Below are 25,660 nucleotides of genomic sequence, written 5' to 3'. Positions count from 1 at the left end.
AATCTCATCACGAGTACATTAATTAGGATTAGGTTGATTTAGTGTACTGCTCATACGTGATTTGTTTACTGTTTTCAGCCTACACTTCCATACATTCGACTGTCATTGCTGTACGATACACAGTCCGTAACGCAGATCATCAATAAAGGGTTGAAGGATCATAAAGGATCGTTAGGCGTTACTATCTTAAACCTGACAACGAATCAGTGCAATAACAGAAATCACCAGATCCAACATCAACGCGTCAACCCAAATCAAGCACAGGAAATATCGGCTCTAGGTCTTGGCAACGTACCACATACCTTGCATCCTATATCGACGTAGAGAAGGTACCACCTACTTTCAGGAAGCATTAGATATCTACTTGATAGAAGTGACAGAGAGGGAGTGACTTGTCGAGACATACAGATAAATACAAGTAACGTGTCATAAAAGCTGGCTGGCCTGATCTGGTACGTCTATGTCTTACCGTTCTCGTTGAATCCGATCGCACAGCAATACTGACAGTGAACTTTCTCTGCTTTCATCAGGATCCCCTCTCTTATAATTATCCGTTTCGACAATTTCTCTAGACCTGAACCATGGGGGTCCGTTTCCGAAATGCTACTCCAGGTACACTAGCCTGTCTGGCAGCTACGATCCTCCTAGCTGTCGTGTCGTTCAATACGCCATTACTCAAATCACTCAATTTCCTATCCGCCTCATACAGTTCTGGAAGTTATAGCGGCGAATTAACGTTGGGTACACTGGGGTTCTGTCATACCCTGGATGGAAGTCAGAATTGTACAGGTCCGCAGGTAGGATACGAATTTGGTGAGTCAATCTTTATCGTCTTTCAATCATCCCAAACCATCTTCCTCTTGAGTGCAACCTTCCAACGGCCAAGCTGTGCAGAATGTACATATAGACTAAATATTTCTGTTATGCGTTAGATCCAAATGACGTGTTTGGTGTAACCCTCTTCGACATCCCCGAAGCAATAACCAAATATCTCACTTACGTTCTCATCCTTCACGTCGTCGGATTAGCTTTCGCTGCTATCGCAACTATAATCGGTATATTCGCACATTCACCTACCTTCCCTCTACTCTGTCTTTCAATATGGATGGCCGGTATAGCCTCAACTTTCACTTTCCTTGCTTTAGTCTTTGACCTGGCCATGTTCTACATCGCCAGAGCGAGGATAAACAACGTTTCAGGTGCATCAGCCGAAATTGGTATTTGCGTGTGGCTTACTCTGGCTGCATGGGTGATTTTGGCTCTGAGTGGATGTTTCTTCGGGATTGGAAATTGTTGTGGATCATGTAGGGCCAATAGCGAAAGTGGTGATTCGAAAAGATCCAAGAAGGACAAGTATGGAGGGGAAGAAGAAGATTATAAGATGAGAATGATGGCTATCGATAATGAAAGACAGAGAAAACAGAAACAAGAACAGGGTTTACCGTCTTTTCAGACTTTGGTTCAAGATGATGGTGAAGATAAATACTTGATTGAAAGAGATCCACAACCACCAGCACAACAAGCACAAGGTGGATTAAGAAGAGATGGAAGTGTTTTACAAGGTGTTGGAATGGGATATGGAAGAAGAACCAACAAATCACCTTCGAATGATCCTTACTCTAATGGCTGGAATGGACATGGTCAAGGCACATATCAGAATATCGCTGCCCCACCACCTGCCGCACGACGTCTGTCGGATACTACCACTGCTGGTGATTTCGTAGGAGTAGGAGCGGGTGGTGCAGGGGTGGATAGACCTCAACCCCAAGGATACGGGAATGGATATTACGGTGAGAATCCATATGGAAACGGGAATGGAAGTGATCAAGGACATGGATATGGAATTGGACAAGATCAACAATGTATGTATGAAATTTCTCTTGAATCGCAACCACATCCTCAATCTCAAGTGTGTCCTCGGATGAGGTCAAGCTCGCAAGTATATCCTCAATCCCAAATTTTTCTCAATCGCAAGATCAATTCAGATCTCAAACTATGTCAATGTACTAACTCTGCCTTCTTCACTTCAAATAGATCAAAATGACTCATATCAACAACATAATTACAACGATCCTTATTCTCAATCTCAACAAACACCTTATCAGAGTAATCAATATGCAGATCAACAATATAACCACCAGGATCCGTATGGCCAACAACAGCAACAGCAGCAACAATATTCAGATCCATATCGATCATCTTCCACTCAACCATATAATAATACCTCCTATCCACCTGTGGCTGTACCGATATCAATGCCTACTCCAGGTGTTCAATCTGCTCGATCACCCCAACCCCAAACACAGATAGGGAACTACGATACATCATTTGGATCTACAGATTCGCATTATGTTGATCCTGGACCACAGGTCCATAATGCGAATACTTCGGATCCATATGGGGGATATAATGATGATGATGGATTAGGAGCTATAGGAATGGCTGTCACACAAAATGGGAATACAACAAGACATGAGAGGGATTATACGGGACTTACATTCGGTCCAAGTGGGGGATACGATGATTCACAATTCCAACCTTCTACGAATAATGGTGGGATACATCAACCTCAACCTCAACATTTGGTTGGTTCCAATTCACAGAATAATTTACTAAGATCGCCTGGGGGGTATGATGATGATCAACCGGAAGGATCGTCGATCAGACCTCCAAGTTATTCTGCTGGTGATTATTCGAATGCTGCTGCTGGTGCTGGAGGGCATGGGAATGAGAAGAGTTCGTACAGGCATTATTAGTGAAAGGAAATGTATTTATACGATAAGGAACAAATATGATATATGTAGTTTTTCTTGGACAGGACATTCCTCGTGTAACAGTAGGTCAGATTTGAATGTTATGAATATACATGCTTGGGCTCGATTATCTATGCTATCATCATCTTACTTTATGTACTAAACAGTTGTTTGTATGGGTGCCACATTTAAACTATACTCGTATCGATGATATTCACGCGTCACACCTCGACATGGTTGAACAACAATGAAGACTAGATGAGCAACTCACTCACCTTAAGAGTCTTCTCCCATATGAACCATACATATTTCCTCCAGGACTAAAGAAAAGATACAACGGAGGTTCCACTCTACGAAAAGGAAAGCGAGTACGAGAAAAAGCCGTTTGACCATGTTGAATTATATAATGTTGGTCTCCCGACAAGGTAAGTACACCACTTCTCCTTTTCGTCGTCAAGTCAATGAGGATAGCTCTCCGTCCATTGGGTTCACTGTATCTATTGGTTCATGATGTCTCACATGGATTGAATGAGCGTGACTGACCTCAATATGTGTGGGTAGGGAAAGTACGTTTGGCGAAATGGTTTCAGACTCTCCCTCCCAAAACCAAAGCGAAGATAGTGAAAGATGTTACCCAGCTTGTGTTGGCTAGGAGGACTAGGATGTGTAATTTCTTGGAATATAAAGGTGAGTGAGGTTTGTGGTTGGACTTGGAGTCTTGGCGTCAGGACCAGGTACAGAGGGCTCGGGATCAATGGTCTATCGTTGTTGTTGTGATTGACTTCGATGGGAATACGACAACTGTCTCTGAAACAGATTATGGCTAATTCCTATGTCCATCTTCGTATGCAGATACCAAAGTGATTTACCGACGATATGCCTCTCTATTCTTCATCACCTCGATCTCACCAGGTGATAACGAGTTGATCACTTTGGAAGTCATACATCGTTATGTTGAAGTGTTGGATAGGTATTTCGGAAATGTGAGTTTGATCTTTCATTTCTCACTATAGCATTGGGTCCACTAAACAGTATGGTATGGGGGTACGGTATATAATGGACTGTGTATAGGAAATGCTGATGCTCATGTCGTTGGGATAGGTATGCGAATTAGATCTGATATTCAATTTCCAAAAAGCCTATGCTGTGAGTTTACCTATCACGTATAATCTTCCAATAAAACATGCTAATGTCATGCTCGATGGCTTTATGTATCGTTAGATCCTCGATGAGTTGATCATAGCTGGAGAATTACAAGAATCATCTAAAAAGGCTGTACTCAAAATCGTACGTCACTCCAAAATCCATTTCATCTGGATATCTAATTTATCCTTGATCCTTCTTATTATCATTGTTGCGTCGTATCGTGAATATCAGCTGATCTGATCTTTTATTTTGGTCGTTTTGACAGGTCGCTCAGTCGGATGCTATAGAAGAAGGTGAGTCGCTTTCCAACGGATTGAAGGAAAGTGGGTTTCTGTAAGATCCATAGGAGCATAAGGAAGAGGGGGTGAGTAGAACCCCTCAAATTGACTTGAAAAGTATGGTCATCATCGGGAAGAGATTGTCTGGTCTTGACATTTTGATTTGGTAGGAGATGGGGCTGACACAGATGGTATGGTGGTATAGCCGAAGTATCTGAAGATTCACTCGCTAGATTAGGTAGTTTAGCCAGATCATAAATTTGATTGACACCTAGTTGGAATCGATGTGTATATAGATTTCGTGACGATTTTGTATAATACCAGTATGTATGACGATGATATCTAAAATTTTGATACCAACCAATCAAACTTGCAAAGCCTTGGAGACCATCGGTTGAACAAAAATATCGGGAAGTTTGACTCTTCACATCGTCATGTACTGTAATATGTGACTACATCTATATGATTTATTTGTATTCTATGGTATACAACAAGATAAAAAGGTATATCTGAATGATATGAACTACGACTGACTTATTCTAATCTACATTCTTTTCTCGTTCCCTTCATTTCCCTTCGATGCTAAAGGAACTCTCGATCAGATCATCATGCACTATCTTATTTGCTTTTCTACGTCTATACATCCTATTGGTCGTATCATTTGAGTGGAAGTATACTATACGGTCTGTAAGAATGGATGTATCAGCTTATACCCGTGTCGTATGATGGCAGCTGAACTTTGTACCTGTACTCACATCATCGTCGTAATGCCATCTCGTCAATTTCGGATTACTAGGTGCCGACCTGACGTATCGATCGTTCCCTTCCGGTCTACACAACGCATTTTCGTCATGAGCTTATATACAAGGTCGAGGATGGAAGTCGAGCTCACCTCTCTTTCTTCTTGTTCGAGGCTAACATCGATTGCATCGTTATACAGATAGCGACAGCGTTGAGTACTGTTCATCGATATGTATAATCAGCTTGTATTGCGTTGTCAATGTTCGCTCAGCAGCTCACCAGGTGACCATTCGTTACCTGTTTCCATTTCAGTTATCTATGAACTTAATTCTCGGTGATATCACGACAATAAACGAGAATGAGCTCACCTAATATCGATGCACATATGTGACCATTGGAGTATACGTGAGGATGCATGGGCGGCTGATACTGCCCATTGGCTAGGAATGTGACCTATCAAGATATAGACCTATCAGCTGGAGACAAAATATACGAGAACGGTTCAGCTGATTTTTGTGAACAGACCAAAACCCACCTCTGGAACGTCGATAGGATACCTATTGCTAAATTTCATCCTCAACGCAAATGTTTCTCCCTACATGTCACAAAATTTGGGGCATCACCATCAGCTGTACAGTTGATACGTAGTTGAGACGAAGATTTGTCTGTTAACTGACCTTGTATATTGTTTCTTCTCCTAGCACAGAAATGAGAAATACCCATTCTTCCATACTGTCCGCTGAGAGTAGGATGATTCCTTCTGGAGTACCTTTCGACTTGATATCGGCTAGCTCTTTCACTGAGAAGGATCAAGATAGGTCAGCTGATATTCCTACAAGCCAGTGGAAAGTTTGAAATAGCTGATGAGAGAAACTACTCACTGAGTCGTTTTGTGGATAGACCTGACATGTTGTATAGGAGTGTTGGGCGTTGGAACAAATGAAGAAGGAAGGAGAGGTTGGAAGGATGACGGCGGTAGTAGATGAAGTTGTACTAAGGAAAGAGGAGTAGGGGCTAAGAGCAGGGTGCAGACTCTGACGGTGAGTGTATTTTACGGTACGAGTGTTGTACTGTGGGTTGTAGATATAGTTGTAGAGTACAATAGGACAATAATCGTCAGTTTAAAGAGAACTGTAACAGAATGTAAACGCACAGATGGTTGACTGGGTGGCAATCACGGTGGTATACCCTGGAGACCCCACATTGACCCACCCAGATCACAAACACGTGGCGTACAAGTATCTACTGGAATTTTAGTCCCGTCGTCCTCCTGAGAACGAAGATGTCTGCCATGTTCTCTCTTCTCTTTCTTCTCTCCTTTTTCAACCTATACGCAAACACAAAGGTATATAACAAGCAAGCAGGAAGCGATCTCCACTCACCTATCAGAGTGACGAACTGACCGAAGACTGGATATTTCCACAATCACCGTGAACATGTCGGAAGAACCTGCAGCCCCACGAGAACAGATCATAGTGGATCTTGAACCGGGTTCAGAATGGAGGTTCGAGTTGGAAGCGGATGAGAATATAGCTTTGAGGGTGAGTGGTAGTGTTTCTCATATAACCATAAGATCTGTTTTACGAGGAATACAATCACCGAAGGGTGCCATCTGTGAGTCAGCTTTTTTCCTACTTCTACACCTCGAAGGCAAATTAGCTGACTGTTCAGAATCACCCATTGTCTGAAACTTTCACCATCTGCCTTATCGGTTCTTCTGGATGTCAACTCTGGTTCATAATGCAATGTATCTAGCTGCACTCATTGCGATGCTATTCTTTCCTCTCAGAGAGATTTACTCTCCTTATGCTTTTCATGGTTTTTGAATGAGGAGACGACAGTGCCCGTCAGCTATAGAGATACATATCTCACTTCGACTTGACATCCTCATGAAATCAATCCAGCGCATCTTTGTTCATAAATACATTCTCCAATTTCTTACCTCGTATTGTCATATGACGATGGATCTCATCGGACTGCTCATGAGCTGCTGGAGATTACTTCATCATCGTACTTACTATTACGTCTGGATTATTTACTGATTTCCAACTAAAACCCCTCGCATATAGGTTCTCTCCCCCGACCCAGTATTCATTAACTCTGAAGAGCTTCCCCCAGCGACATGGTATCCTATACATCGATATACCAAAGGAGCGTTATACGCCCCAACTCAATCGAGAGTAGAAGGTGATTCTTATCCTTCCATCGAATGTATTTTTGCTATAGTACTGATATGATTTTATAGTAACATCCCTTCCCGCTTCCCAATATACTTCCACTTCCACCATTCACCCTCAACTGCTCAACGTCCACCTCGCACTTGAGCGAAATCGTATACTAGCCAAGCGACATTTATTCGGCTCGGGATCGCCAAACGGTGTGGAAAGGGTTGAGAGAGGACCTAGGGTGATGATCATGGGACCACCCAGTTCGGGAAAGACCACAGTGGTGAAGAATCTGGTGAATCTCGCGCTGAGTAGTGGGATGGGTTGGACAGTGGGAGTAGGTGGATTGGATCCATCAAGTGTGAGTCTAGCCTCAATCCCTTTCATGTACTATCATTCACCAACGTAATCGCTGACCTCGTTCAAAGCCATCGAACCTCATACCTGGAACGATATCTCTTTCGACACCTTCCCATCCTCTGCCAACTCATCACCTAGCTCACCCATTCGGCTCTCCACCTACTTCCACTGCATCGAATACCCTTTCAGCGGATATACCTACAGTGGGATGGTGGTTGGGTGGATTGGAGCCGACGAATAGGAATGCGGAGGTGTGGAAGGTGTTGATTGGGAGGATGGGCGAGGATTGGAAGAAACGATGTGAGAGGGATAAAATGGGTAAGTATCATATGTCTCTCAAATACGACAAGGCTGACTGGCGTATGTCATATATATACAGCCTTGGCCTCAGGTCTAATCGTCGATTCGTCAAGTGCATTCACAAATCCCTTATTAGGTACCAAAAAAGATGATCCCAAGGCTCGATACACCCTCGTATCTCAAGCTGTGGAAGCGTTCGATAGTAAGTTCACATCTAACTGTTGGTGTGAAGATAGTTTTTTCTTACTGTTGGTTTTATGACTAGTCGATACGATCTTAGTAATTGGACATGAGAAATTACATATCGACTTATCGAGATTACCCTCCCTCCAGCAGAGGGGTACCAACGTCATTCGAATACCTAAATCTGGAGGAGTGGTTGATATAGATGATACACAGAGAGAATTGATACATTCGTTCCAGATCAGAAGTTATTTCTATGGTGAACCGCCTTTACCCAAGGAGTTGACGGGTCTGTTGGGGAAGATGGTCAGTGTCGATGGGAATTTGAATCCGTATAGTTTTCAAATTGGTTGGGAGACTTTGGTAGTGCTACGAGTTGGTGAAGGTGGGTGAATTCCTTCTCTTTTGTTACCAACATCGATTGTCTAGTCTGAAAATGATTTTATAATCGAAGTGTGATACTGACACATTCGTTATCTCGCAGAGAACTCTGCTCCCTCGTCTGCCCTTCCTTTAGGATCCTCCCGTATCCTCTCACCAACGCGTCTCACTCGAGTCGATCCATCCGGTCCAGCACACGTCGTAAGATTACTTAACACCGTATTGGCTATAGTAGATATAAAACCTGAAGATAGGATCAAACCTGAGATGCCACCAAAAGTGGAAGAGGTAAAAGCCGAAAATGGAGAAGGTGAAGAAGTGAAAGAGGAACAACAAGAGGAAGAAGAGGATATGGAAGAAGTACCGTTCAAAGAGGAGATTGGAACTAGGGAAGTATTGGGCTTCATAGTCATGTGAGTGGACCGAACCACAACTCCAAAGAACGAAAACCATCGTTCAACATTTGGCCACTGGCTGATGGTTTGGTTTATTTTACATAGCACTGCTATCGACACGCTTAAAAAGAAATATACAGTGTTATCACCAAGTCCAGGTAAATTACCTTCGACGGTTGCTATTGCAGGATCGATCGAATGGGTTGATTCGGCTTAGTGCTTGAGTGGGGTGTTGCCGCATGCATATTCACACATATCGAGTTCAGGAAACAGTGTGCTCTTCTGATTCGTTTTTGCTGCAACTGGGTGCATTCTATCAAATATCACAACCATTGCAAATAGACATCATACGACAGAGAGAGAAACTATACATGGTGTGATACAAGATAATCGTGTATAAGTGTTTGTATACATAGAAAAAAGGCAGAGTCGAATGGCATGGAGAGAAACTGAACAAATAGCGTGAGATAAAAACCATACCAAGCAAATTGTATAGGAATTTTCAGGTTCTGCACTGTACGTTTGAACAATTGATATGGAACATGAAATCGTATCAAGTGATAAAACTAATTACGGTCGCTCGTAATAGCGAGAGTGACGAGACCTGACCAGATCAAGATAACAGGACACACAACTGCCGTGATTTTCAAAGCTATATGCCTTCTTTCTCTTTTAATTCCTATACGATATGTCGATTGTCAGCAAAAATCCGATTTGACTTTTATTTTCAGACACAACTGTCACAACTGAGTCTTTCACTTACGTCTCTCCTCGTCTCCTGGACCATCTGCAATTTGAACTCTCAATCGCTTAGGAGGGTTGGTTTTGAACCCCGACCACGCCTCGTCCATGATCATACACCATCTTTCGTCAGATCTTCTCCCGTTCCCATTGGGCATATCGATTTCGACGAAGGAAGAGATTTCGATTCTGTTTGTTGGGTATGTTGATAAGATTGGAAATGCCCTTTGAACAATTGAGATTGTTTCCTATATATATGTAAAACAAACAAATATCAGCATTCCGTCTACACTATTCTTCTATCTTAGGAATATCAATGCTGTAATGTGGAAGTGGTTCGGACTCACCTCCTTCGTATCTCCCAACACTCCCAGCGCATCCTTCTGTTCCCCCTTTATAGGCCAACGAGGAACGAACGTATAAGTTACATTGTGGGTGGTTACGCCCGATGACTCCCCGAGTCTGGGTGGATAGGCGGGTAACTCATCGTGCTCGTTGGAGTCAGCGTCGAAGAGCGGTAGGGACTCTTCGTCACCCTTGGGGTTCTTCTGATATGAGGGGAGTAAAGGCATGATGGATGGTATATTGGTTAATTGACGACGAGTGACAGAAAGAGATGAAAGCTAAGTGGAGTGGCGAATGAAAGACCGTCGTTATAACTGTTTTGTATGCTGTGTTCAAGTGAGCAGGAACGGACACGGCGGAGGGTCATTCAGGCACGGAATAAGGTTATTATCGACTCCCGGTTCCGAAAGTAAATTAGGAGATGTGATGTGATCAGATGCGAAACGAAGTACAATGAATGAGTGCATTGAATGAGTCGGAAGATAGATTCTCCCCTTCACTTCGAGTTACATGAATATTTCCTTATTGCGCATGGGAAGCTTCCATCTCCCCTTCTTCCTCCCTCTGCTACTAGGCCCCCAATCGACTCACACTGTTGTTCTTATTCTTCCATTCAACCTACATCCAGACCCAGAAAGTTCAACTCGCAACTTACAATGTCCACTTCCCCCTCTGCCTCTCAGTCCTCATGCTCACTCGTCGACGACTCAACAAGCGACGACTCACATAGTATAGCGTCCACCGTCGAGCATACCACCCATTTACCAAACGAGAGCACCATCTTACGTTCACGATTATCCGACCTCGAGCGTAAAAATGCCATATTAGAGGATCAAGTGGGCGAATTGAGGTATACAACTACCAATCAATCTGACGAGATCATTACGGTCCGGGTAAAATTGACTGAGTTAGAGGAAGAGAGGACGTATCTGCAGGCGGGCTTAGATCCTACCAGGAAAGAGCTTGAGAATGAGTTGAGGGCGTTGAAGTTCGAGTTGACTAGGCAGAAAGACAAAAGTAGGAAGGATGTGTTGGATGATATACTCTGTCGGTCAACGATTGTAGATGGATCGCAGAGCCAGGACGGGACGATAGGAGGTCTGAGAGCGATATGTAAGGACCAAGAGAAGCGTATCGAAAGGCTGAACAGCCAATTAACCGAGACGAATAAAAACCTATCAGATAAGATATTAGAGAATCAAGAATTACATTATATAAATCAAAATCTAGAGACTCAGAACGCCAAGCTAAGTGAAGAGATAAAGCAGATGGGAGGAAACGAAGAGAAACTCAAGAATTACAAGACATCTATATCGAATATCAAGAAGAGATATAAGAAACAACTGGAACAGAAAGAGAAAGAATTAAAGGGCGATTATAAGAAGAAGCAGGATGAGTTGAAGGATGAAAAACAGAAATTGCAAGAGTCAAGTAAGAAGGGTAAAGACAAACAAAGTGAAATAGAAGAGTTGAAAAAGAAGAATGACAAGTTGAGGAAGATCATTGATAGAGCGAAGATGGAGAATGAAGAGGTTAATGAGATGCTGGAACGGAAAGAGAAGGAGATTGATAGATTACGGGAAGAGGTTGAGGGGAATTTGAAAATCATCGAAGGGTTGGACAACAAGGGAGGGAAGTAGCAAAAGTTTATTACAGGGACGCAAGGATTGTTTGATTCGCCGAATAAGAAGAAATGTGGATGTTGGTCTCATCTCGGATGTTGGTTGTACGTATCATATTCACATCTTTCACATCTCTTGCTTTTCGTGCATGAAATCACCTGATTCTTTCTAGGATCAAATCCAAACCTACCTTAAAGATGATTTCACATGATGTATGGCATATTGTTTATACCTATTGTTCGAAACCTATATACCCGACAGATTCATAATCCCCCTCATATCCCCTTGGCACGCAAGATCTCATTGTATTCATCTTTCCCTCACCAATGTCGTTCCTACCGAATATCCCATTCCCACACATTGAGACCTTGTCGGGCGACGAACATCAATCCTCCAAAAACCCAAAGAAACTTTCATCCAATTTTCTCTTCTTCTCATTTTGCATCCTCTCAATCTCAGCAGCTTCCGCTCTTCTCTTTTCATCTTCCTCCATGAACCTCATGCGTTCTTTGGTAATTCTCCTGAGATCTTCATACTTCACCTTATACGAATCGCCTCGATCCTCCATCGATCTGATCTGATCTCGGAGTTGTCCATTTTCGTTCTTCAACTCTGCCAACTGAGTTTTCAAATCATCATTCTCAATTTTCATCTCGGCAATTTGACCTTTCACCTCCTCTCTTTCACCTTCGATGATGTCTGACTCTCTTCTACCATGTTGATTCTCTTTCTCCGCTTGATCATACTTCCTTCGTAGTTGTTCAACCTCTTCCATCAGTTCGTGAACTCGACCTTGTCCGTTATTAGATGTGACGATATCGGCATTACTTCTCATGATTCTCCTCTTTGGTTCTTTCACGAAACTTTCTGGCTCTGAATCGACGTAGGACGACAAGGAAGAGTCGTGGAATACATCTAGGGGATCTGGATGTTCTTCTTCTTCTAACCCTTCTCCTATCTCGTTATCAGGATCTTCTCTTTCTCCTTCTTCTTTTTCAACCGTCCCTCCTACTTCTTCCTCTTCTTCTCCTACCTCATTATCAGAATCTTCTTCCTCCTCATCGCTATTGTCCGTTTCTGCATACTTTGTATTTCCTTGTCCAAACATCTGACCAATACATGCTACTCTCCTATTATCATGCTCCATCTTCCTCTCCTCAGGTATAGGTACTCTCGAATTGAGGAATCGCTGTATTGGCGGATGATTATGTTTGATAATCTTATCCGTGACAAGTTCGAAAGGTCCTTTAGCTGGATCGTCCAAATCATCTCCGACATTCTTAAACGATAATACGTGTTTACAAGCTTGTAGGTTCTGATTAGAAAAAGACTGATAACAAGATAATTGAAAATGTAATTTTTTACCTCTAGGTATACCAGCTTTACCAACTGAATATTTGTAACCTTCCTTTTTAGCGAATAGATTCAACTGACATTCAATCTCCCAAAATGAGTTGAATGCTATATCTTCGATGAAATCGATAGTGGGAGTCTTACTGATGTTTCTGGCACTGATTAAGGACGAAGTCGAAACACGGGAAGGTTTGTTGAAGTCTAGGCCGAACATCGTTTCTCAAGGAAAGAAGGTGGTTGTGCGGATTGTGAGATAATCTGTGTGGCAGGTTTCGTCGACTTGGGCTGCATGATCAGTCATTAGATATAAACACCTGATTCATGATGTGATGGAAATATTGAAGCATCCCATTGTGCTTAGACGGCGGGATCATGTTGATAACAGGTATACGTATCTGGAAAGGGGCGATCTTCCTCGACGACGATACATAGGTGGACGACCTCCACCAGGTAAACATTACGAGGCGGTAATCGACTCACCTTGTTGTCGGGAATCCCACATATACTTATGGGTGGGTAGTGGTTCAGATTCACCAACGGGACTAGAAGAGAATGAGGATGAGAATGATGATGAGGATTGAGATTGAAAATGGGGAGAAGGGAAGGGAAAAGCAGTCTCATCAAATCCGAATTGATTCAATTCCAATTGCCCCACTTTACTTGTATCAATTTGATGAGACTCATGATCTGATGATCAAACGCGTTGGTCTGTGCGTTGCATCCCATTCGTCCATCCTTTCTTAACTTGTTGCACGGTTCACACATAAGTCTAAATTCGTATTATCAACATTGCAGACGACGATTACTGACTGATCCATGATGAACAAACATAATAATAACAACTCAAAAGCATCTTTAGCTAATTTAATGAGATAAGACGTTAATCTCCCAACAACGCCAACCATCTTTCATTCACTTTCCTCTTCTTGTCTGAACTATTCTTCTCTGATCTTTCAAACTCCTGCCTTCTCTTTCGATCATCCTCCATCAATCTCTGTTGTTCTTTCGTAATTCTTTTCAACTCTTCATACTTCCTCTTGTACGTATCACGTTCATCTTTGATCACTGCCATATCCTCCTCTTCTAATCGATCCTCGAGAGATTTTAACTTCAGTCTCAATTCTATGATTTCCTCGTCACGATCTTGGATCGTTTTTTTGAACCTTTCGAAATGTGATTGCAATTTTGCGAAACTTAATTGCCAAGAAGAATCCTGCTCTTGATTGTTTTCTGTTGCTTGCTGTCCATCTTCCAGCGGACTGGAATTACCATCTGGCAGGTATTCGTGGAATCTGGAACTCGGATTGTTGGAATTATCCGTTGTAGAATTGACCAGGATTATGTTCATTGAGTTTTTTTGACTTCCCCAATGATCATTCACATAAATTTCTCCATCATCTTCGAGGTTGTGGTCTTCCTCCTTATCTTTGTCTTCATCCTCTTGGTCATCCTCTTCTTCGTTCTCGTCAGTCCCGTCGTGATCGACGGAAAGTGATGTAGACGTACTAACTGCGGGACGTTGATGAGTGAAAGAAGTAAATCCCTTCTTCTTTAATCGATTGTTTATCCTAGCAACGTATCTTGACTTTCTTTCTTCTGGACTTTGAACAGGAAGGTTCATGAAATGTTCAGACGGAGGATGATTATGATTGATCAATTTACACCTCTCATCCAATTTGAAAGGCCCCGAAGCTCTATCTCTTTTCTCTTCGCGACCTGGATTTCTGGTGCAATATGTAAATGAGATGTAATGTCGACATCCGTATCCAGGTGATGATTCTAGCTCTGGCGGTTTATTTGTACCGCCATATCCAAATTCATCATGGTGATAATGAGAACAGAACATTCTGAAGTTTCTTTTACCATTTTTGGGAATACCACCTCGGTCCAACATATACTTGTATCCTTGACTCTTGGCAAACACGTTCAACTCATGTTCAATATCCCAAAAACTCTTCATTTCTAATCCCTGGAGAAATTCGATATCGGGTATTCCACTGATTGCATAGGATGGGGAGGGGCTTGTGAGAGGAGATGATGCAGTGAGAGGTGATTCCATAGTGACCATACGTTTCGAAGGAAGTAAGTGATTGGGAGAGCAGGGTGCTGTGTGCCGGGTGATGTGTAAAGTTTCTTGTTGTATCTTCCTGACTGGCTAAAAGGCATGTGAAGTTTAGCATACGCTTTTCGGGGATGATCACAGAGCAGATAGAAGAGATTTGGCCTGATCATAAGACATGAAGGTATAAGGATGCTCCGTCGTGACACCTCACGTATTCGCTTCGCAAGGCATCACTCACCTATCGGTTGTTCTCCAGTCTACGATCTCATCTGGGACATCGTAATGTAGCAGTCGGATGAGGTGTATGGGTATTTTTCAAATGATCATTGGAAGAGTGGAAAACGACGAGAAGGAAAGGGAAGAAGAACAAAAGCAATGTTTTGTAATGAGTACAATTTTCATCGATATAATGTTCCTTGATGGCGACGTATGGATAAAATGATCCGTGCACCTTTTTTCAGTACATGGCAGATGGTCCGTCCGGTGATATCACTCAAGTCAGCCGATAGTGACACATATATAAGAAGGATATCAATCCATGGTATCCCTCCTCCTTCTTCCATCATATTTCCCTCTCAAATGAATATTCATATCATCTCAATTTATCGAGACTGCTTCATCAAATTATCAACATTCAAAGATGCCACCCGCAAGACGTTCTGTCAAATCGAGCAACTCCAAAAGCAACGTAAGTAACCGCCACATTCTCTTGAAGGAGTGCTCACCTACTGTACCGCTCCATCTTCCCTTGTCAGACTTCCTCTTCCTCTTCATCCGCCTCAGCTCAAGCAGCATCCTCAGTCAGTTCTATGAATGGGTTTCCACGTCCTTTCGATGAAAAAACCATACTTCGCAATGCACTCCAAGAGACCGAGAGGAAGGCTATCATCCTCGAAGGTCAACTCGCCAACAAGGAAGAAGAATACACTAAGCTTTTCCAAGAAACTACTCAATTGGATGAACGACTCAAGCAATATTCATCCCGAGTCAATGACATCGAGGAAAATGAGAGATTGAGAAGTACGATCAAAGTTAAGGAAGAAGAGATTCGAAGAATAAAAATGGAACATATCAACTGCGATATCGATCGATGTAATCAACTCTTACTGATCGTTGATGATAAAAAAGAAGATCAGGTTATGATTGGCAATCAATTTTCTAATCGTGATTCTGATTTGTTCTTACTTCATCGTAAAGAATTACTTGACGAACTAAAATCACTCAAGGAATCTAATAATCAGCTTAACCAACAACTGAAAAACTCAGATGAAGAGTTGTCTAACCAAATTGCAATTAACATTTCTACTCAAGATCAGATTGATGAATTACTTCTTATCAAAATGCAATATGAAGAATTGAAAGTGAATTATGAAGATTTGCAAAAACGTAAAAGCAAAAGCCAAAGCATTCATCAAGATGAGGGGGAGTAAGAAGATGAAGAAGGAATTGGTATTTGCTAATAATCGAAATACCGAATTGAATGAACGATTGACTAAGATGGAGGAAGAAAAAGGAAAATTGGAAGAAGAGAATGAAAATTTGAAAGAAGAGATTGCGAAACTCAATGAAAAAGTTGATAGTCACGAGAACGAAGGGAATAAAGATGCTAGTTCCGACACTGATAAGGGTCCAAGTTTGAAAGTCAAGGAAGGAGAAGCGGAAGTAGGAGGCACAGTAACTGGTTCGAAGGGGCGAAAAGGGAAGAAGAGAGCATCGGAGACTGGTGGAAGTGATAAGGATAGTAAGAGAAGTAAAGCGGGCTGGGGAGGGGAGGCTAACGCTAAAGGAGGGATTTAAGTGGGAACTTGGATATGCGTGTTGTGAGTTTAATTCCAGCGATAGAACTTGGAATGTCAGCTAATCAGATCTACGATTCATGATTTACAGAAAAGTTTCACATAATGATGTAAGAAGCGATACTACAGTACAACTTACCGATACCAAGCGTTTCGATTCGATCTCTGAAAGCAATGATCGATAACATTTTTTCTTTCTTCCTTATAAATCATTTCGAGTCAATGTTCATTGATTTGAAGTCTATCACTCTGTCATGCTATCACTCTGTAGTGTTTCTGCTGTATGTCGTACCTACCTGTCGAAATATCCGATATATCTTTGAAGAAGATTGCAGTAATATGCATCTGTTCTGCTTTTCTGCCACTTTTGTACTGTATCATAAGAGTATTTCTACGTATCCAAAATGTACTGTATGTGTATTCTCCATCGACACGTATAAAGCAGAAAGCAATCAGTCATCCGTATACAGTACAGTATGAGAAGTGACTAAAGATGATCAAGTCCTCAATCAATCATCGAGTGACGGGTGAAGAGTAACTCTTGCTAAATAATCAGTATGATACAGTCTTCGGATACCATCAGTTAAACTGCATCATGATCACAGTAGTTTACGATTTCGAATTATGCATTTGCCCATCCTACTTTATACTGTACTATGCAATCATGCAAAATGATCTTTCTCCACTACTGCCATTACTATTACTTCTTTTCATCCTCTTTATTCTGTTCACCCTGAAACCCTTCCAACCCACTCTGGTACCCTTTCCTTTTCTCCTCTTTCTCAGAGGGAGAGACGAATACCCAAGCGTTCGGACATCGTTCTCTATATTTTTTCTGGAGTTCCTCCACATCTTCGGGAGCAATCGAATGTAGGAGAGTCAAGGACTTTTCCATATATATAACATGAGGTATAACGTCCGAATCGCCCAATTTCAATAACACCTCTTTAGCTTTCTTTTTATCACTGGGAGAAATTACTGATAATCCTTTAGCAGCGTAGTAGATCTCTTCCGGTGTCTTGGCCTTGTCAACAAGCGAGGTACTGAATTCATCAGGGGAAGTAGTGAGTAAAGATGGAAGTTCCTTTTCGATAACCGATTTGATAGATTGAGGAATATCTTCTGATGATGTGGAGGTGGTTTGGTGGAAATGAAGGATTTGATACTGTAATTTAGGATTTGAGGGGGAGATGGAATGAGAGGATTTGAGTGATTTCAAGGCGGCGAGGTACATCTCTAAAACAAGTCCAAAGAAGAACATTAGCTTATCTCAATATCATTCGACCAAAGCGAACTTGTTCGCCTTTGTCCTTGTCCTTGTGTGATACAAGATCGACTCGGACTCACTCTTCCTGATGAAAATCTCATAACCACTCAACCAAGTTTCCACTCTCTCCGCTGCCAATCTTTCAAGAGGTTTCCATAATTTCAATGCGTCGTCTATTGGAGTCTCAGATTTGAGTAGTTGGATACCCGTTGGGTCAGAGTCTGGTACGACTGGATCATTCTTCTCTCCTGATGTAGCAGCCGCTATCAATCGATGATATACCATATCAGTATCAGTATCATTACCAACTCAGATTGACCCGGTGTATGGACACGTAAATGACTCATCACTCACCCTTCTTAGCTTTCGCTTCGGCTTTTTGAGCTTTCTTAGCTTGTTTCTTACGTTCGGCTTCTTCCTCTGGACCTACGATCATACTTTATCAGTGATTGCTAGTTCGGGTGTCCCGATCAACTCACTAATCTTCTCTTCTGTTATACTGGGATCATCAAATACCTGAGTATAGATCTCGATAGCAGCGAGAGCACCCTTGAAGTAGGCGGGGTGAGATCGAAGTTGATCTTCATACCTCATCAACCTAATGTCATTGTTAGCAGATATCAGCTACATAAGTAAATTTCACTTACGATACGTATGCACCAAATGTCATCCTCCTCATGCAGTAGGTATGGAAATCGTATTGGTCATCTTCGTAATCTTGGAAAACCTAGAGAAGAAGGTGGTATCAGCGAAACTTTATTGTTGATTACCTAGTAGAAGATGGTAGATAGGACCAATCCTGTGATAGAGCTAGGCTAGGTATGAGAGGTTGCGACTCACAGTGACCAAAGCTTGATACCTTTTCAAAGCCATCGCCAAATTACCTCCTTTCCTATATGCGTCCCCTTCTTCCTGGAGGAACCACAAACACTGTAGATCCGTCAAATCCTGTACAGGAGTCAGATCCTTCTTGGTGAACATAGCTAATAATTCTTCTGCTTTCTTGACTTCTCCTGCTCTTAACCAGTATTTCGCTGATTTCCCATTCAAGAACCTATCCTGACCGTCCAACAACCTAGCTTTTTCCATCTCGTATGCCGCGTTTAGTAAATCTCCTGATCGTTTGAGGACCATCGCTTTGGCCATGTATAGTTCTGGTAAAGTCGGGGTGTGCGTTATTGCTTTATCGAGCAATTCTAGTGATCTAGTGTAGTTCGGTGAGGGTTGTAGAGGATAGGATAAGTGGAGTGAAAGGTAGTAGTATCCCCATAATAACATTGTTGGAGGTGATATCGAACCTATACAAAATGATATGAGCATGCTATGTAAAATAGGAAAATTAGGTCATGACTCACCATCATCACCCAAAGACGCATCTTTCTCCAATCTGCTTACGATATCTTCTACGATCTCACCAACAACCTTCATTTTTTCAGAGTCATTATACACACCCTTAACGTCGACGAATAAGGATGGTACACCCCTCTCTAGTCCTTTGATGATATATGCTTTGGCAAGTTCTCGGAATTTGTCACCTGCAAGAGTCAGTCAGCGTTGTTCAGCTCATACAAGGCGCTAAGACTAACCTGCTGAGTAGTCTAGAGCCAAACGACGAGGAGCAGCTGAACGAGGGAATGTCTCGGCGAACGTCGACAACGTTTCGAGGATTTTCGAGCGAGATTCATCGGTAAGTTCGACATCTAACATAGAAGTCAGCTTCGATCATAGATGTGAAGTGAAACAGATACCCACTCAAGTCAATCCCCTTAGTCCTTAGATATCCCTTGTAGTATTCCAGATTATCTGAGTTCTGCTCTAACAATTCTTGGTACGTTTGCAGAGCATCCTCTTGTCTTCCGAGATTAGCGAGCATTTGTGCTGTATCCCAAATGTGTGAGTCAAGCGACGTATATGTGTATATAGGTTTAGTTTGAAGGACTCACCCTTGAGCAAGGTACATTCACCTCTCGGACTGATAACTCCATCTCTCACACCTTGTCTCAACTTATCTAAACCCTCTTGATCCTTTCCAGCTTCTATACAGACTCTGATCACATGCAAGAGGATCTGTGATTTTTCCGGTCCAGTTGCACCTTCCTCCTTTAGCGTAGATTGATAATCGTCATACACTTTCAATGCTTCTTCCAAATCTCCATTCAGCTGATGAGCAATGACCAGAGCAAGCCATGATGATCGAATTTGAGGTCGGAGTAAGAGATAATGATGTCTTGCGGCTAGAGCAGCAGGGTATTGACGAGTGTGAGTGAGAAGGGCTATAGAATCTCGTATCAATGGGATATTATCCTAAGTTACAAGAGTGATAAGATGATTTAGCCGCACTTCAGCATCCTCATTATTGCTTTGTGAACAGAGTATAACCCACTGGATCCTGTTTCCTGGCCATGGCAAATGCTCTACTAGCTTCATCCCAATCTTTCCTACTTTTAGCTAAGATACCCAATACGTGCCATGTGATGTGACTTGTGATATCCTTTTTGATAGCCAGTCTAGCCATCGCTTCAGCTTCCTCCTTCTTAGGTACGGCTGATACTGTCAGTGGCTCGGGCAGTGACGAATGGAGAGTGAGTGCCTTGAGAGCGAGCGTTTCTAATTCCCCAATAATAACACATAACATACTGATCAGCATTGTAGTATAATGCAAAACTAATGGTGGACGTACCACCATGATTAGGGAACTTCTTCAATATCGTATCAGCAGCTTTTATACCTTTTTTATACTGCTTCAACTCATATTGCGTCTGTTAAGCCCCCAAGATCAGCGAAAGTCTATAAAAGTTGAATGAAATGGGTGAAACGTACGAGCAATTCTCTGAAGAGCTTGCTCTCCTTATCTGGCAGCTGTCTGTGTTTTGGTGCAGCGTGGGCCATCGTGAGTGTCTCTCGGACTGTCCAGTGGTGTTTTGAAGGGATGAGCGGTGAGATGGATTTGGTGCAGCTATGATGAAAGAGAGTAATCGTTTCGCTCGACCATGGTTGTCTATGCTCTCTCTACGTTTCGAAATATGACTTAGATCAAGATCACCCAAAAAGATTGTCAGGCTCACTCTGTCACCAACTTGTCCCGCTTTACCCCGCACTCACTCACTCAGCAAGGTGAACTCACTACATATCCATGCTAAACACAGCATCAACATCAACGTATGACTTACATCCTATAATCCATATCCCACCGCAGCACACGTATTCTGATCAAGGAACATTTGGCCTTGTGCTACGACGAGGTGTCATACGGGTTCTGGTCATTCCGCTCTGTGCTTCACCCGCGTCATCGGTGTCAACTCTCAGACCAACCAGGACAACAGCAAAGGTCGTCCCATCTTCTCATGTACACTTGAACTCCCGACCGCGCTTCACCGGCATCCAGGCTGTCAGCTATCCTTGCCACTACCACTACCATGGACGACAACTCCTTGCGATCAAGAACATCTTCGATGGGTGACGCAGGGGATGATGAGCAGCCCCGGAGCATCGCCTCGCTCAGATCAAGGTTTGAGAACCTAGCTGCCGCGAATAGTCCGGCGGTGGTCAATGGGATGCAGAAGTCTTCTTCTGGTGGGAGAAATGGCTTCACACCGAAGAACAGCGTGGATTTTGGGAAGTCGGCGAGCTTGGACGTAAATGGACAGAGCAGCGGTCTGAAGGTGAGCTGACTGTACAAAAATACCCTGTCGCAAACTGACATTCTCAAAAGCCCGTCTCTATTTCTCGTCCCACTTCCCCTCTCAGCTCGTCGCCTCCTCAGCCTCCCTCTGCTAAGTTACCTCCCGCTGCACCACCTCCTAGACCGACCACTCCAAAACCGGCTTTGCCATCAAGCACCGTTAACGGATCTAATGAATCCACTCTCGCTCCTTCACAGACACTTGCCCCTTCGACCATTCAGCTTCCCTCATCTCAACCCGCCACTCCTCTTGCCTCGCCTTCTCTTTCTGCTGGACCGATACCCACGTCCCCAAATCCCGCTCGCCGACCTGCACCAGTCGTACCCAGCAAACCTTCATCGGTTGTAGCGACGCCTACAGGATCCTCTGAAGGCTCGCAGGAAGAAGAACATATAGCTTCGGTCAAAACCCTTCGAGAGCGCTTCAACTTTGGCGCTAACGCAGCAGCCTCTTCGTCTACCGCTTCGCTTCCTAGATCAGTATCTGCGGATGCTCCCAGGCCGGCTGGTCCAGCTATGTCTGCCAAGCAGATATCCGCTCCTACCATCAAGCGTACTTCGACTGACGGGAAGACTGAGAGACCGATCGCTCTTTCACCAGCTAAAGAAAGTACGATAGAGCTTGCTTCATCTCCAGTCTCCAATGGAGATACACCAAATCACAGGCCCGCCCCACCTCCACCAATCTCACGGACTTCCTCACCTGCCCCTCCAGCACCTAATAGAGCTCATAAACCTCCGCCTCGCAATACGTCAAGTCCGACACCTCCTCCTTCACGTGACATCTCCAGTCCTACCATACCTCAAGAGGCAACACCTGTTGCCGATAAGCCTACTCCGCCTCAGCTCCCTCTACGTAGACCCACCATAGCTTCGCCAGATTCCCTTGAACCCCTTCCAATCCCACCTCCAATCCCGGCCAACAAACCCGCTCTTTCTCCTGCTCTGATGGCAACGATGTCATCAACCAGTGATTCTGGTTCTGGACCTCCGCCACCTCGACTACCGCAACGCTCACGTGCAAGTACTCTGACCAAATCGGAGAATGAAACCCAGCCGCCACCACCTCGACTACCCAGTAGGACTGCTACCCTTCCAGTGAACGGTATAGCACCCCCACCTTCGCACCCTGCATCCCCTTCCAGAAGTAGGGAAAATACCAACGACCTGCCTCCGCCACCTCTGCGAAGTGCGCTCATGAACAGCGCCTCGATATCTTCGTCCCCTCCGCGCCGGCGAACCAACTCTGGGGATAAAGAGAAAGAGGAGAATTATTCCGAAGATGAAGATGACGAACCTGACGAATCGACTCCCATAGCTGGACTCTCAGCAGCAGCCAAGCGAATGTTAGAAGATTTCCCAGACTCTACAGAAGCCAATCGACGTACACCTAACTTCCGACCTGATCTGAAAATACGAGATTGTCATCATGTATCCGCTTTTGCGACATTTGGACGATACGTCTGTACAGGTGCTCATCATGTTAGAGTATACGATACTCATCTTAGTGATCAGCCTATATCCATCGTAGACCTCAAAGAGACAGGTTTAGAACATAAGAGTAAAGAACCTAGAGTTACTGCGATGTGTTTTCGTCCTGGAGCTACTTTAGCTGAAGAAGGTAGATATCTATGGTGTGGGACTAAAGATGGTCATCTGTGGGAATTGGATATATCGACGGGTAATGTTAGTTCGACCAAGGCTTTTGCCCATACCTCTTCGATCTCGCATATCTTCAGACATCGCAAGAACCTCATTACGTTGGATGAATCAGGTAAAATGCTTGTGTATGATGTGGGTGATATAGAAGGTAAATCACCATTGTTAATTAGGACATTGAGGATAGGTGAGAAATTCACTTTTGCGAAAATGATTTGTGGCAAAATGTGGACTTCTTCCGGACCCGCTGCCCGATCGACCACTTCCGCAAGTACGTCAAAGGGACCAACCATAAGGATATATGATCCGTGCTCGGAAGGAAATATGCCTCCTGCAAAAGTAGCTTTCACAACTGAATGGACAGGAGCAGTCACCTCTGCCTCGTACATACCGCTAGAAGGGAATGTGATTTACCTAGGACATGAAGGTGGTTTCGTATCCTTATGGGATATGCAAGAATTCAATTGTATTCAAGTATTGAAGATCTCCACTACGGATATACTGGCCCTGGAAGGTGTAGGTGATAGGTTGTGGGCGGGCAATAGGAAAGGTCAAATCAGCGTATATGATGTGGGTCAAAGACCTTGGTTGACTATCAATCAGTGGACAGGACATTCGTAAGTCTACCTCCATACTACGTGGAGTATATACTGATGGGCTTGAAATTAGGGATAATCCTGTCCAAGCGCTGGTGGTCGATCCGTGGTCTATTGAGTACGCTGGTAGATACACTTGTTGGTCTTTCGCCAGGGACTGTATGAGAGCGTGGGATGGACTGTTATCTGTAGATTGGATTGGTGAGCTTTCTATTGATTCTCTATCACATCATGGAGCTTAGCTGATCATTGGAGGAACAGATAAACAACTGTTGATACGACAAGCCGATTATTGCACTTATCGAGATATCAAGCTTTTGGTTTGTTCGTGGAATATCGACAGTGCCAAGCCGACCGATTTGTCTGGGTCGGAAGCAAATTCTAAATGGTTGGAAGAATGTCTGAACAGTGTGGACTCGCCTGAGATCATCGTTTTTGGTTTTCAAGAGGTCATCCCTCTGACTGATAAGAAGATTACTGCGAGTGAGTGCATGTTTCCATTTAGTCAACTCGATTTGTCTGAAGGATGACTGACCACCCTCGAATTTCTTTCAGAAACCCTTCTATTTGGCGGAAAGAACAAGGATTCTTCGTCGGGGTCGGATAAAGTTTCCCACGCTTATCGACAATGGCTGGAGAAGCTTACTCAAGCTGTACGAATGAGTATGCCATCCGATACGCCCTACGTCAAAATCCATTCGGAGAATCTGGTAGGATTGTTTACCTGTATTTTCGTCAAGAGTAGTGAGAAAGATAGACTGAGAAATCTGGATATAACCACTGTCAAACGGTGAGTGATATCGTTCTTAAAAGCTTTATTGTTTGAGAACGACATTGATAGCTTTCGGGATGCTTCTTTAGAGGTATCGGAGGAATATACGGAAACAAGGGAGCGATCGTTTCTCGAATTGTCATGGATGATACTTCCCTGTGTTTCATCAATGTTCATCTTGCTGCTGGACAATCCCAGAAATCAGCTAGGAATGCGGATTTGGCAGCGATCATGGAAGATAAGGCGATTTTCCCTGCTTCAAATGAGGAGATACCGTTTGTTCATGGTGGGAATGGAACGGGTATATTGGATCATGAGTTGGTGGTGCTCAATGGTGATTTGAATGTGAGTAATCAGTCTCAGTAGCTCAAGAGTTAGTGAATGGCTGGTTTTCAATTCACTGACGAGCTTGGAGTAGTACCGTATCGACCAACGTCGTGAGAATGTCATATCATCCATTGCAGCTGGTGAATTACCGTACCTACTAGAACACGATCAACTACGTAAAGAGATGAGAAGTAATCATGCGTTCAGATTAAGAAGTTTCGAAGAAGCTCCTATCACTTTCCCACCTACTTATAAGTATAATCCGGGCACTCATGATTATGATTCGAGTGAGAAGAGACGTATACCTGCTTGGTGAGTGGTCGTGTTCCTAATCTTTATCTCTATTATATCCACATGTGAATACGATATATTCACATATACCAGATGGGAATCATAATCATCACCAAATTGAAATGCAAATGCTGATCTACTCTGGTTGTATAGGTGCGATCGAATATTGTATCGGAAATCCCCACATATCAAGAGCATCAATTATAGACGATACGAACCTACCGTATCTGATCATCGACCGATCTCAGGAGGGTATCAGATAACGCTCAAAGCGGTGGATACGCTGAAAGAGATGGATGTGAGGAGGGAATTGGCTGGGGAATGGGCAAAGAAGGAAAAGGACATGTTGATTATGATGGCGGATAAATTTGATTCTTACACCTAGACTAAGGTTTCACGATGTATTGTAGCTATAGCATCTCAAGCATCAGGTTTATGTCTTCAT

General features: G+C 43.3%; 11 protein-coding genes across 11 annotated transcripts; 6 read left to right on the top strand and 5 right to left on the bottom strand.

The window, feature by feature from the left end:
• Window positions 1-581: 581 nt before the first annotated feature.
• On the top strand, window positions 582-2,756 carry L199_006442 (uncharacterized protein; the record flags this gene model as incomplete). Its single annotated transcript, XM_064892141.1, has 3 exons — window positions 582-813; window positions 933-1,862; window positions 2,035-2,756. 3 exons carry the CDS (start codon window positions 582-584, stop codon window positions 2,754-2,756), a joined length of 1,884 nt encoding a protein of 627 aa, XP_064748213.1.
• A 388-nt stretch (window positions 2,757-3,144) lies between these two features.
• On the top strand, window positions 3,145-4,435 carry L199_006441 (uncharacterized protein; the record flags this gene model as incomplete). The annotated part of the gene is made up of 7 exons (XM_064892140.1): window positions 3,145-3,178; window positions 3,315-3,440; window positions 3,606-3,736; window positions 3,855-3,899; window positions 3,975-4,040; window positions 4,165-4,192; window positions 4,383-4,435. The coding sequence occupies 7 exons, from the start codon at window positions 3,145-3,147 to the stop codon at window positions 4,433-4,435; spliced, it is 483 nt and encodes a 160-aa protein (XP_064748212.1).
• A 418-nt stretch (window positions 4,436-4,853) lies between these two features.
• On the bottom strand, window positions 4,854-5,827 carry L199_006440 (uncharacterized protein; the record flags this gene model as incomplete). The annotated part of the gene is made up of 8 exons (XM_064892139.1): window positions 4,854-4,862; window positions 4,933-5,008; window positions 5,070-5,136; window positions 5,198-5,215; window positions 5,287-5,371; window positions 5,454-5,513; window positions 5,596-5,717; window positions 5,800-5,827. 8 exons carry the CDS (start codon window positions 5,825-5,827, stop codon window positions 4,854-4,856), a joined length of 465 nt encoding a protein of 154 aa, XP_064748211.1.
• Window positions 5,828-6,354: 527 nt separating this feature from the next.
• Window positions 6,355-8,919, top strand: L199_006439 (uncharacterized protein; the record flags this gene model as incomplete). The annotated part of the gene is made up of 8 exons (XM_064892138.1): window positions 6,355-6,459; window positions 6,988-7,105; window positions 7,164-7,444; window positions 7,512-7,761; window positions 7,823-7,945; window positions 8,009-8,311; window positions 8,411-8,720; window positions 8,808-8,919. The coding sequence occupies 8 exons, from the start codon at window positions 6,355-6,357 to the stop codon at window positions 8,917-8,919; spliced, it is 1,602 nt and encodes a 533-aa protein (XP_064748210.1).
• Window positions 8,920-9,268: 349 nt separating this feature from the next.
• On the bottom strand, window positions 9,269-10,015 carry L199_006438 (uncharacterized protein; the record flags this gene model as incomplete). Its single annotated transcript, XM_064892137.1, has 3 exons — window positions 9,269-9,381; window positions 9,466-9,691; window positions 9,791-10,015. The coding sequence occupies 3 exons, from the start codon at window positions 10,013-10,015 to the stop codon at window positions 9,269-9,271; spliced, it is 564 nt and encodes a 187-aa protein (XP_064748209.1).
• A 429-nt stretch (window positions 10,016-10,444) lies between these two features.
• On the top strand, window positions 10,445-11,428 carry L199_006437 (uncharacterized protein; the record flags this gene model as incomplete). The annotated part of the gene is made up of 1 exon (XM_064892136.1): window positions 10,445-11,428. One exon carries the CDS (start codon window positions 10,445-10,447, stop codon window positions 11,426-11,428), a length of 984 nt encoding a protein of 327 aa, XP_064748208.1.
• A 367-nt stretch (window positions 11,429-11,795) lies between these two features.
• L199_006436 (uncharacterized protein) lies at window positions 11,796-12,977 on the bottom strand (the record flags this gene model as incomplete). Its single annotated transcript, XM_064892135.1, has 1 exon — window positions 11,796-12,977. One exon carries the CDS (start codon window positions 12,975-12,977, stop codon window positions 11,796-11,798), a length of 1,182 nt encoding a protein of 393 aa, XP_064748207.1.
• A 666-nt stretch (window positions 12,978-13,643) lies between these two features.
• On the bottom strand, window positions 13,644-14,822 carry L199_006435 (uncharacterized protein; the record flags this gene model as incomplete). The annotated part of the gene is made up of 1 exon (XM_064892134.1): window positions 13,644-14,822. One exon carries the CDS (start codon window positions 14,820-14,822, stop codon window positions 13,644-13,646), a length of 1,179 nt encoding a protein of 392 aa, XP_064748206.1.
• Window positions 14,823-15,465: 643 nt separating this feature from the next.
• Window positions 15,466-16,622, top strand: L199_006434 (uncharacterized protein; the record flags this gene model as incomplete). The annotated part of the gene is made up of 3 exons (XM_064892133.1): window positions 15,466-15,513; window positions 15,581-16,186; window positions 16,242-16,622. The coding sequence occupies 3 exons, from the start codon at window positions 15,466-15,468 to the stop codon at window positions 16,620-16,622; spliced, it is 1,035 nt and encodes a 344-aa protein (XP_064748205.1).
• Window positions 16,623-17,321: 699 nt separating this feature from the next.
• Window positions 17,322-20,777, bottom strand: L199_006433 (uncharacterized protein; the record flags this gene model as incomplete). Its single annotated transcript, XM_064892132.1, has 13 exons — window positions 17,322-17,857; window positions 17,969-18,151; window positions 18,243-18,314; window positions 18,368-18,486; window positions 18,536-18,615; window positions 18,729-19,186; window positions 19,244-19,423; window positions 19,475-19,588; window positions 19,641-19,766; window positions 19,832-20,192; window positions 20,272-20,495; window positions 20,569-20,647; window positions 20,709-20,777. The coding sequence occupies 13 exons, from the start codon at window positions 20,775-20,777 to the stop codon at window positions 17,322-17,324; spliced, it is 2,601 nt and encodes an 866-aa protein (XP_064748204.1).
• A 527-nt stretch (window positions 20,778-21,304) lies between these two features.
• Window positions 21,305-25,600, top strand: L199_006432 (uncharacterized protein; the record flags this gene model as incomplete). The annotated part of the gene is made up of 8 exons (XM_064892131.1): window positions 21,305-21,550; window positions 21,601-23,846; window positions 23,899-24,026; window positions 24,087-24,308; window positions 24,381-24,615; window positions 24,687-24,942; window positions 25,016-25,236; window positions 25,369-25,600. 8 exons carry the CDS (start codon window positions 21,305-21,307, stop codon window positions 25,598-25,600), a joined length of 3,786 nt encoding a protein of 1,261 aa, XP_064748203.1.
• Window positions 25,601-25,660: the final 60 nt, after the last annotated feature.

Source organism: Kwoniella botswanensis, chromosome 1 (assembly GCF_036426115.1).
Source record: "Kwoniella botswanensis chromosome 1, complete sequence".
Lineage (NCBI taxonomy): Eukaryota > Fungi > Basidiomycota > Tremellomycetes > Tremellales > Cryptococcaceae > Kwoniella > Kwoniella botswanensis.
Note: the sequence above shows the minus strand (reverse complement) of the source record. Positions and strands in the feature narration are given on the sequence as shown.